General features: G+C 45.6%; 1 protein-coding gene across 1 annotated transcript; it reads right to left on the reverse strand.

Moving 5' to 3' along the window:
* Positions 1-1,111: 1,111 nt before the first annotated feature.
* LOC120980047 lies at positions 1,112-11,249 on the reverse strand. The gene is made up of 5 exons (XM_040408916.1): positions 10,448-11,249; positions 4,110-4,255; positions 3,217-3,227; positions 2,615-2,815; positions 1,112-1,701 (listed from the first exon to the last, which is right to left on the reverse strand). The coding sequence occupies exons 1-5, from the start codon at positions 11,108-11,110 to the stop codon at positions 1,154-1,156; spliced, it is 1,569 nt and encodes a 522-aa protein (XP_040264850.1). The 5' UTR covers positions 11,111-11,249; the 3' UTR covers positions 1,112-1,153.
* Positions 11,250-11,480: the final 231 nt, after the last annotated feature.

Below are 11,480 nucleotides of genomic sequence, written 5' to 3' on the forward strand. Positions count from 1 at the left end.
GCATCTATTTACTTAAAAATCAAACTTATAAAACTAAAATACATGATACATTCCTTTAAAAATAAAATCTTGCTGTATATCTTCTAGAGAAGGGATGCTCAACCTGCAGCCCTCCAGCTGTTGCAAAACTACAATGCCCTGCATGCCTGGACAGCCTACAGCTATTAGGGCATGCTGGGAGTTGTAGTTTTGCAACAGCTGGAGGGCCGTGGGTTGTGCATCCCTGTTCTAGAGGCACCATGAGAGGGTATTTTGTTTACAGTGCATAGTTTCCAAAAATTCTGGATTTCTGGGGACTGCCCATAATTTTCAGAGAAAGTCCTGGCAAATGTGGGCCATCTAGAGCTGTTAAATGGGGTAGGGCATTCCCAGAGACTGTACTGGCATGCCTTCAATTTACCCGTTACAATATTGGCAAGTGTGGAGATGAGGCAGTGACAACAGCAGATGTTCCAGGTAACTTTTCCTTCTCCCGTCTCAGATGTCGGTGTAAAAGTTGCTCATTATTTTATGCCCTACAGCCCTGTCATTCACCCACAGCCCACTTGGTAACCATCAATACCTGTAGCCTGTGCCCCGGAGTAGTAGCCAATGTGTAATATTTCTGAATTCATTGTGTACTCACCGACACCACAAATATAAACTATGCCAAAAAATTTAGAAAGTTTTTCATCAAAAGGGGCGCTTCCATAAAAATATGTTTACCACATAGCAAAACTTGTGTGGTAAATAAGTGGTATTTTTTTGTTGCATACAACCCTTCCTGCAACTTTAAATCATTTTCCAGGTAAATTATGGCAATATAATAATAATCATCATCAGGATCAATGAGGGAATTAAAATTTATTACACAACTGGTAAAAAAAAAAAAAAAAATTTCTCTTTCAACCATTATACTTTGTTTAGAGTATACACAATTTAAATATATGCATATATTTACATAGACAACGACAAAACAATTTAAAGGACTTGTGTAGGCCACTCTGAAGACCAGGGATCAGCAACCTCCATCAGTTCAGAAACTACAACTCCCAGAATGCTTCATTAACTTCTATGGGCGTTAGAAGAGCAGCTAAACATGTTTTTATGCTGGGAGTTGTAGTTCCACAGCAGCTGGAGTGCCGAAGGCTGCTGATCCCTGCTGGAGATGATCCTACCATGCTTTGTTCAGCCCTCTCTGGCTTCTCTTGAACGGCTTGACAGACAGCAAATCACGGAATGACTTTGCACGTGTAAACTGGCCTTCTGCCAATGATGGACTACGCAGGGTGTCTCGTGAGCTTTTCCCACACTGTTCAAGGTTCATCTCCGAGGCTGCAATCCTAGATTCCTTCTTAAGCATGACACGGCTAAGAAATCGTCCCCAAGAACCAGTGGAGTGTTTGCGGACATCCACCAAGCTAGAAGATAATGACGAGATTTGAGGTGAAGGAAGGCAGACATGGCTACTTGAAGGAAGAAAGACCTGAGCTGGACGTCTGGGAGTTTGTGGACCAAAGTCTGGGCGCACGGTGAACGTTCCTGGCTTGCAGCGGTATTTAAGGGCCAACTTGCAAATATATCGTTCAGCTTTTTGACGCTGCTGGATTGCACAGAGTGGAGGAGTGCCAGAGTATGGGTAGTCACAAGGAGGCACATCATAAGTTTGCACGAGATCAAATTGAGAATTAGAAGATCGTAAAGAGTATCCATCCAGAGCCCCTATGGAAAGAAAATACCATTATGCTTTATAAATGAATACATTTCCAAGTAGAAACAACTATTGCTGCAAATCACTGGAAGAAAAAAGATCCCCTGCATACAAACTATGAGGATACGGTCAGATGGGTCCGCTGGAGATTTCACCCTCTGCATTGCACTGCAGACACCCTGAACATATTGTGGAACTGAAATCTGTGCCACATGACAAGTTATGTTCCGATGGGGGTTACAGAAAATGTCCCCGCCGGCATTTAAAGACCTTAAGAGAAGCTGAGCTACAGTATCCCCGAAATGACTGTCATTCACGCGTGTCCCTTTCAGCATATGACTGGCACTAGTCTGTTCTTGGTAGGGGTATCCCAAGTAGCCATGTTGATCCTTCGTGACTGCATACTGCATGTGTGGCCATTATAACCTGAAGTGGATGCTGCCAGAAATCCCCCTGTTCAATGCACGGGCTGCCCTTTTCCATTGTTGTTCAGCACTGAAACATTTCAACTATTGTATCCAAAAAAAAAAAAAAAAACAAGAAACCAAAAAGGTGAAAGAGGACCTTTTGGGGGTGTTAAGTAAGACCCCAGACCTGAAAAAAAAAAAAAAAAAAAAGGAAGCATACTTACCTGCTCCCCTTACATCTGCTTTGATGCCGCTGTCAATTGGTCACGCGATTCAAAGGAGGCGGTCACTGCTGTGGCCCGTTATTGGCTGCAGTGGCATCAAAGCGAATGTCAACAGGTGAGGGGACATGAGGGAGGCGGAGGAGCCAGGACCCAGTGGTGGAAAGCAGGTAACTACGCTTCCTTCTGCAGGTCGAGCCAAACAAAAGATGAACAACCCCGACTATCACCTGTCTGATGCTGTAATTACAGTGCACAAAATAACACAGGCCTAAAGGGTCTATAGTATACATTACCTGCAGACATTGGGCGCTTTGTTTGTGACATTCCACTTTGGAGCTCCTTTCTCCTTTCCAGGCTACAATCTATAGACCTTGGCCTCATCCCAGAGCTTCGATGTGGTGACATCAAGGAGACAGAAGTGTGACATGAGATGTCACTACAGAGGGAAGAACAGGATGACGACGTGGAGTCCAGGTCACTTGTCTCATAAAAGCCTGCGGGAGAGATGGCACAATAAGCTCACAAAATCCCTCTACAGTAACTCCATCTTGGATTGACGCTGTAAAACTAATCTGCTCCATTCTCCAACTACAGGTGCAGCCTCCTACCCCTGGAAATCTATAGGAGACTACAGACTACTGTAGAAAGGTAGCTTGTAGTCCACGGGGGAGGCGAGACGCAGAAACCTTGTACTTCTTTAGCAGAGGTCAGTGCAGTCACAGGCTTATTTCATGTACGAGCGCCATATCGCGTATGTGAAAGAAGCCTTATCCTCCATGAGGTCATTTATCAAACACTTGCTTTTTATACCAGTCTTTGATGGCCCCTGCACATGCCAGAGGAGGTGCCTAATTTATGCCAAAGCATGTTCTCTGAGTGGAGCAGTTTTTCTGACCACTTGTACACCTGGAAATGGCATAAATGTTTGTGAATGCGAGTCCGAGTCCTGCCGCTCCCCAGCAGAGAGGAAAGCTTAAGGGGCTTCTACCACCAGAAATACCGTTATGTAGCTGACTGATATAGCGATGCGCTAATGTCAGCACTACATAACAGTATGTTTCTAACATTAGTCCCTGCAGCAGTTTTTGTAAAATAAGCACTTTTATAATATGCTAATGAGCCTGTAGGTGCTATGTGGGCGTAAAATTCGCGCCTAGAGGCTCCGTCTACTCACCCTTTATCCCGCCCAGGTCCTCTGTTCTGCCCGCCCCACTTGATTGATGTCACTGTTCCCTGCATCGCAGACTAAATCCCGTGCCTGCGCCGTTCACTTCTGTATTTGGCGCAGGCGCAGTGAGGAAGCCGGCATCAGGAGAGCGGCCTTCACTCACTGCACCGAAGACAGAAGTGAACGGCGCAGGCGCGGGATTTCGTCAACGAAGCGGTGGACCGTGGCATCAATCAAGAGGAGCGGGGCGGGCAGAACAGGGGACCTGGGCAGGATAAAGCGTGAGTGGACGGAGCCTCTAGGTGCTGATTTTACGCCCACATAGCACCTAGAGGCTCATTAGCATATAATAAAAGTGCTTATTTTACAAAAACAGCTGCAGGGAATTTTTTTTACTGTAATCACTAATGTCAGTCAGCTACATAACAGTATTTCTGGTGGTAGAAGCCCTTTAAGAATTGCCATACAGGCAGAAATTTTTTATTTTGTTTTAAAAAGTCACAAAACGCAATCATACGACCTTTTTTTATGCCAAAAACTGTCCTAGTGCTCTAAGTAAATAACCCCCGATTTTTCTTTTGTAATAATGGTGCGTTAAATAACAAAATAACAGTTATTACGTACCTGAGCTATGGGCAGACATCCGTCTTGTAAACAGGAGATCGCTCGTAACTCCAGAACTTCCCAATCTTAGTCGAGGTGCCAAAGATCCAGATCCAATTCTGCGCAGTGATGCAGGTTCAGTGGCAAATACTGAAAACAGAGGCTGAACAAGAGAGGGTATTGGTAAAATAGGGAGATGTAACATTGATAACAGCGAGTTTATGTGTACCCTAATCCACCAAAGCAGTTCTCTAAAAGGATCCAAGTCAGGCCTGCAGTCCGCCGTTTGCTGGGTCCCCCTGGTCTCAGCTCAGCACACAGAGGACATGGCAGCCAATAACTGGGCACAGGGGTGAATCACCTGTCAGTGAGCGGGCATTTCAGAGAATTCCCTGCATGTCGAGCAGAAGCAGCAAGTGGAGACCAGGGAGGACCCAGTAAGCACCAGAACGGCAGAGGACTAGTGAGGTATATCTCTCTATCTCACAGACTGATTTTAGGCTACACATAGGGTCATAAGAAAAGAAGTCGCAACTAGGAGTTAATGAACCAACTCTCCATTGGACGGTACATGGCCTAACACAATACAATCTCTACAGAATATGTTGGCACCAGTTAAGCAACACAAAATAATGACTTTGTATGAAAGGGGTTCCCTGGGATTGTAATATTGATGGCCTATCCTCAGGTTCCTTCACCCTGCCGATCAGCTATTTGAGGAAGCCGCGACACTCACTGTGGCCTTACAGTTTACCGAGCACAGCGCCATCTACTTGGTATTGCAGGTCAGCACTATTCATTTGAATGGGACTGAGCTGTAGGGGGTTCTCCAGGATTTCGATATTTAAGGCCTATCAAGATCATATTATTGGTGGTCCAACTCTTGGCCCCCCTTGCCCATCAGGCGGCTGTGCTCCATAAGTGCTTAGGAACCTTCTTAGAAGAAGTGATATCACGTGGCCTAGGTGCAGCTCAGTCCCATTCAAATGAATAGTGCTGAGCTGCAATACCAAGTGCAGCCACTATCCAGTAGATGGCGCTGCTTGGTAAAACTGTAAGGCCTCTTTCACAGGGGTGTCATGTTTTTGGCCCGGATAAGATGCGGGTGCGTTGCGGGAAACTGCATGATTTTTCTGCGCGAGTACAAAACATTGTAATGTGTTTTGCACGCGCTTGAGAAAAATCGGCATGTTTGGTACCCAGACCCGAACTTCTTCACAGAAGTTCAGGTTTGGGTTAGGTGTTGTGTAGATTTTATTATTTTCCCTCATAACATGGTTATAAGGGAAAATAGCATTCTTAATACAGAATGCATAGTACAATAGGGCTGGAGAGGTTAAATTTTTTTTTTTTACAAATTTAAATTAATTTAACTCCCGTTAATCCACTTGCTCACACAGCCCGGCTTCTCTTCTGTCTTCATCTTTGAGGAATAGGACCTTTGATGACGTCACTGCGCTCATCACATGGTCTTTTACCATGGTGATTGATCATGTGATGAACCATGTGATGAGCGCAGTGACATCACAGGTCCTTTTCCTGTGCACAGCAAAGATAAAAGACAGAAGAGAAGCCAGGCTGCGCGAACCAGTGGATTAAGGAGAGTTAAATTATAATATATATATATTTTTTAACCCCTCCAGCCCTATTGTACTATGCATTCTGTATTAATAATGGATTGGGTCTCCATCCCGATAGTCTCCTAGCAACTGTGCGTGAAAATTGCTCCGCACCTGCTTGCGGATGCGTTCACCTCACGCATTGCACCCGCGCGGAAATCTCACGCGTGTGAAAGGGGCCTAAGATCATGTGACGTACCATGTGATGACCGGAGTGACGTCATCCCAGGTCCTTGAACTATAGTTAATGCTCACCACAGGTCCTATACAGTAAAAGAGACAGACGGAGATGCCGGCTACGCGAGCAAGTGGATTAAGGAGAGTTAAATGATTTTTTGATTTTTTTTTAACCCCTCCAGTGCTGTTTTACTATGCATTCTGTATTCAGAATGTGAAAGGGGCCTAACTGGGTCAAATGAACAGCAAAAGGTAACATCTACATAACTGAGGAAAGGCCATCAATATAAAAATCCTGGATAACTCATTTAGGTTTCATGCCGTTTTCAATATCTCTGCTAGTTGACAATGAATAGAGACTTCTAGATTCCACACCAAAGTCTATGACAAATCCGCAGTTTGTCACAGTTTCCATGCAAAAACCATGGCAGGGGACCACAAGCGGAGTAGCTTTATCAAATTCTAGGCCAGCTTAAGCTCAGCCTTGGTTTTATGACATGGCTTCTGCAGCAGAGTTTACCCAACGGTAAAATTCATTAGGGTTTATTTTCTAGGCACGTCACTTTGTGGCGTAAAAAAGGCACAGGACTAGTGTTGAGCGAACTTCTGTTTTAAGTTCGGCGTCTAAAGTTCGACTTCCGGTTAGCGGAGGATCCCGATATGGATTCCGAATTCCGTTGTGGTCCTTGGTAGCGGAATCAATAATGGCCGATTATTGATTCCGCTACCACGGACCACAACGGAATTCGGAATCCATATCGGGATCCTCCGCTAACCGGAAGCCGAACTTTAGACGCCGAACTTAAAACAGAAGTTCGCTCAACACTACACAAGACCCCATTTTGGAGGATGCCTCATGATAAATTTGCCAAATCCTCCAGCACGGCAGATGGGAAACAAACACCAGCGTTTTACACCGGTCTTTATAAATGACCCCGCAGTGTGTGAATGAGATGTTAAAATTTCATCCGCACGCTGCACACAAAAATCTGCACATGTTCTGAAATGCATGGAGGTACCCTAAAGCCTCATTCACATGTCAGTGATTTCCATCAGTGATTGTGAGCCAAAACCAGCCTTCACAGACTTAGGCTGGGTTCACACGAGCGGATGCCGTGCGTGGTATACGCTCCGTGAATGACAGCCAAGACCCGATGCAGACTGCAGAGGCACGGAGCATTAACATGACTGATAATGCTCCGTGCCTCTCTGTGATCTCTTTACTATGAAATCACAGTGAGATAAAGTTGTCACTGTGATTTCGTAGTAAAGAGATCACAGAGAGTCACGGAGCATTATCAATCATGTTAATGCTCCGTGCTTCTGCAGTCTGCATCGGGTCTTGGCTGTCATTCACGGAGCGGATGCCACGCACGGCATCCGCTCGTGTGAACCCAGCCTTAGGCCTCCTGCAAACGAACAAGTTGCGGGCCGCAATGCACGAACACCGACCGCGGGGCAGCCGCAGCGGATCGCGGACCCATTCACTTCAATGTGTCCACGATCCGCAAAAAGATAGCACATGTTCTATCTTTTTGCAGAAAGGAAGTACGGGACGAAACCCCATGGAAGCACTCCGTAGTGCTTCCGTTCCGTCCTGCATCTCCGGATTTGTGGACCCATTGAAGTGAAGGGGTCCACATCCGTGATGTGGAATGCCCACGGTACGGCTCCCGTGTATTGAGGATCTGCAAATGCGGTCCGCAATACGGCCATGGGGCGCACACGTTTGTGTGCAGGAGGCCATAAGCTATAAGGGAAAGATCTGCACCTGTTCTGTGTTTGGAGCCGCACCTGTTTTTTTTCTCACAATCACTGATGGAAATCACTGACCAAACACTGGCGTGTGAATAAGGCAAAATACTGCAAATTGGGAGGGGGGAGGGATGTTCCCCGTTCAGGACACCCCTGTATGTGTCACAGCGACCTGGCGGACCCAGCACATTCATGTATTACATGGACAACCCCTCAATACTTCAACACCATACAATACAACATTTCAATGTAATGGAAAGGTATGCCTAAACAAGGCTTCCCTTAGCAACAGCAGATCCTTATCGGATTAAATAAGGCTGAATGCCTAGCCAGGGGTTTGTTTTTATAAAAAATATAATATTGCTGGGAGCATTACTTTCAGCCGCAGAATATATGCTGCCATTTACCACAGCCTACGGACTCAATGGGGGAGATTTATCAAAACTGATGTAAAGGAAAACCAGCTTAGTTGCCCACAGCAACCAAACAGATTTCAACTTTCATTTTCCAGAAGAGCTCTAAAAAATGTAAGGCACAATCTGTAAGGTGCCAGTTTTCCTTTACATCAGTTTTGATAAATCTCCCCCATTGAGTCTATGGGCTGTGGTAAATGGCAGCAAGTATTCTGCAGCTGAATGTAGTGCTCCCAGCAATATTGGCACTGGGGTCCTGAAACGGGGTTATTACACAAAGTGTTTATCATCTATCCAGGTGATAAATATCAGATGGTGGGTGTCTGACCACCGGAGCCCTCAGTGATCCTGAGAATGGGGCGTCCCAGAGTCCTTTCTCTGGATGAAGCGCTAGTGTGAATGTCACTTCTATGGGACAGATGTAGCAGGCTTTACGTCAGCCACTTGCACACGCGTGCGGGTAAACGCGCATAAGAGCCACACAAATTTCCGTGCGGATGCATGTGCGTTTGAGCACCATATCTGCACCAAAATCAGCCATTTCTAATTGTGGCTTTTGGTGTGGATTAGATGCGGTTTTCCACAGATCTCACCCTTCCATTAAAAAGGTGAAATCACAAAAAAAAAAAAAAAAAAAACATAATTGACATGCTGTGGTCAAAATCTGCACTGAAAAAAATATATATATATGTAAAGTGTTCAAGAAATTTGTGTGATCTCATACATCTTGCTGGTACTGTACTACACTGCGGTTTTTCCACACAGGTATCTGCGTGGAAAAGTTGTGCATATTCCACAATGTGTGCGGGTGGCCTTCTGGTACGGCCACGTGGACAGGTTTCGAAAGACAAAAATCAGGAGTGGATCATAAAGCATATACAACTTTTTTTTTAAAAAAATTATTCCTGGTTTTGGCTTCCAAAACTGCATCAGGAAACCTGACCGTGTGGCCAGACCCATAGGAGTCAATGAAGAGATGGACAGATGTGCACTACTGTTCTATTAAGGAGTCCCAAAACCCACATAAAAAAAAGTTTAAACCTTTTAAATCTATGTGGTAATTGTCCTATGCAGTTTTCACAGGTGAAACACATGAGGGATGGGGGGGAATTTTTCACGCCAAAATTCTGGTCTCAGTCACAAAATAGGGGTTTGCGACTTTTTGGGATTATTTGCGAACAAAAAATAAAAAAATATTTGCAACTTTCTGCATTTTACGCCATTCGGTCCAGTTTTGAAAACTGGGCTTTGTTAAGCTATGTTCCAGATTAAGGCACGGATACACGGTGACAGTGATTGCAGTGTATGGCATTGGGACTGGATTTCTTGTGAATCAGGGTTCCCAGTCACTCACACTGCGATCCTGGCTGGGACAGTTGTCGTACTACCAGTGTCGCCGTGCCCTTATCATTGCAAATTTATTCCAGGGGAATAAGTGAGGCAGCATTTATAGATGCCTCATATTGTTGGTTAAATTTGGTGCTAAGTAAATCAACGAAGACTCAAGTAAAACAGACTTCTAAAGGTTTCCCCCATGATAAAATTTCCATCTGATTTACTTTTTCACTTGGGGGGGGGGGAAATAAAAAAATAAAATAAAAATAATAGTAAAACAGATGCATTTCTGGATGGGTTTTTTGCGATGCAGCATAAAAGCAATGTGTAAACCGGCCTTCACGCTCCAAAGTGTATGGAAAGGTTAAATGGCTTCTTGTGAAAGGGACCCTACCAGGCAGGCTGGTATTCACAATGATGTTCAGAAAATCAGGTCCATGATTAACCACCAAAAATGGAACAGATCCTGGATCAGTTTGGCCCAGTTTCGTCAGGCGGACAGCAAAACGCTGCAAACAGTGTTTTGGTGTCCGCCTCTAGAGCGGAATGGAGACGGAACTGAGGCAAACTGATGCTTTCTGAGCGGATCCTTCTCCATTCAGAATGCATTAGGGTAAAACTGATCCGTTTTGGACGCTTCTGAGAGCCCTGAACGGATCTCACAAACTGAAAGCCAAAACGCCAGTGTGAAAGTAGCCCAAGTGTCAAAAAAGTCTGGTGCAATGGCATAGATAACCATGTTCTGAGGAGCCTTAGAGGTCACAGATTGCTCCTGCCACCTTTACCCCTCAGGGAGAGGAAGACTTTGTCCTGCAATTAGGCACAGTCTCTACACCTTGCACAAACACACACCTCTTACACAAATAGAGATAGAAGGTATCTGATTGTGACCTTCCTAAAAGTGCATTCAAGGATGAAGACATTTCCTATGCATTTACGCTACTGTGTGGTCATCAGAGAGTAAGCTCATGGGTCACCACTTCATATGGCACCATGGGTAACAATTAGAATATGCTAGAGACTGCTTTAGCATAAGTAGAACAGAAGTGAACTCACCTCTCGCTCTTCGCTTTGCTCCACAGTCTTGTCCACATTGTGCCCAGTCTTATCTAGTTCTTGGCCATCTGTTCTGGTCCATATAGATGACTGGGAGAGCCAGCGTTGGTTGCTGGTGTCAGCTGGTGCTTGGTTCTGTCTCCCAAGACTTTGTGGAAGGTGGATGGAGTTTTCCTGTGGCTGTTCTAGTATGGTCTTAGCAGGTCTAGGTGACTCCACACTCCACTTTCTTGTATGAACTTTGGCCTGCAGCCCTTCTACCAGGTCAGCCATGATTGCTTGTTTGAAGCAACTTGATTCTGAGCTGTAGTCCAGTTCTATGTCCTGTGGTGGAGTCATCTCTTGAAAGTTCTCGAGTTTACATTTTCTCAGTCTGACAAGAGCCTCCTCCTGGATGTGGGCCAACTCCAAACTCCTAGGTTTTGTTTGATCCATCTCCAAATTCTTCCATCTAGCATAAGCCATACTTTCCTCTGCACCCATCCCTTGCCATCCGTCCCGATCCCTCTTCTCGGACCTTTCTTTCTCTTCCAGGACTCCTCTGACCTTCTCCTCTGCCTCTTGCCTCATTAGATGGAGCTCCTTCAGACTTGCTGTGGTCACCTCCAGCCATCTGCTGACCCATGCCCGGTCGGAGCGGGTATGAGGAGGCTGTGCCCTCATAGTGAAGCAGCTCACACCTGGATGGAAGTCACCTGGGATTAATTAGATCTCCTCGGCCATGTACTGGAGAACAGCAAGAGAGCAGCCTGGTCCTGAAGAGCACAGCATGGATTGCCGGCTAGCTGGTCTTCTAGCAGAGCCCAGGGGCTGGAGCAGCCAATCAGCGCTGGGCGGTAATTCGATCCTAGATGTCGGAGTCTGAACAATCACTTTCCGGATGCCAGCACTTGGACAAAGAGAGGAGACTGCAGATTTGTAGCTGAGACCCTTATCACTGGACATCAGCGGCACAGAATAGTAACGAGGCGGAGTGACCCTCTCAGAAAGTCGCAGCCCTGCGCCCACAATCCTAGACCTCTCCTGCCTTTGT

Source organism: Bufo bufo, chromosome 10, assembly GCF_905171765.1.
Source record: "Bufo bufo chromosome 10, aBufBuf1.1, whole genome shotgun sequence".
Classification (NCBI taxonomy): Eukaryota; Metazoa; Chordata; class Amphibia; order Anura; family Bufonidae; genus Bufo; species Bufo bufo.

What these genes read in the sequence shown, in the direction of transcription:
- LOC120980047 (XM_040408916.1), bottom strand. Translation starts at nt 11,110, where the DNA reads ATGAGGGCACAGCCTCCTCATACCCGCTCCGACCGGGCATGGGTCAGC. An exon ending in AGCAAAGCGAAGAGCGAGAG is followed by an intron (nt 4,256 to 10,447) that starts GTGAGTTCACTT and finishes TCTCTTGTTCAG; the next exon opens with CCTCTGTTTTCAGTATTTGC. An exon ending in AAAGCGCCCAATGTCTGCAG is followed by an intron (nt 1,702 to 2,614) that starts GTAATGTATACT and finishes TTCTTTCCATAG; the next exon opens with GGGCTCTGGATGGATACTCT.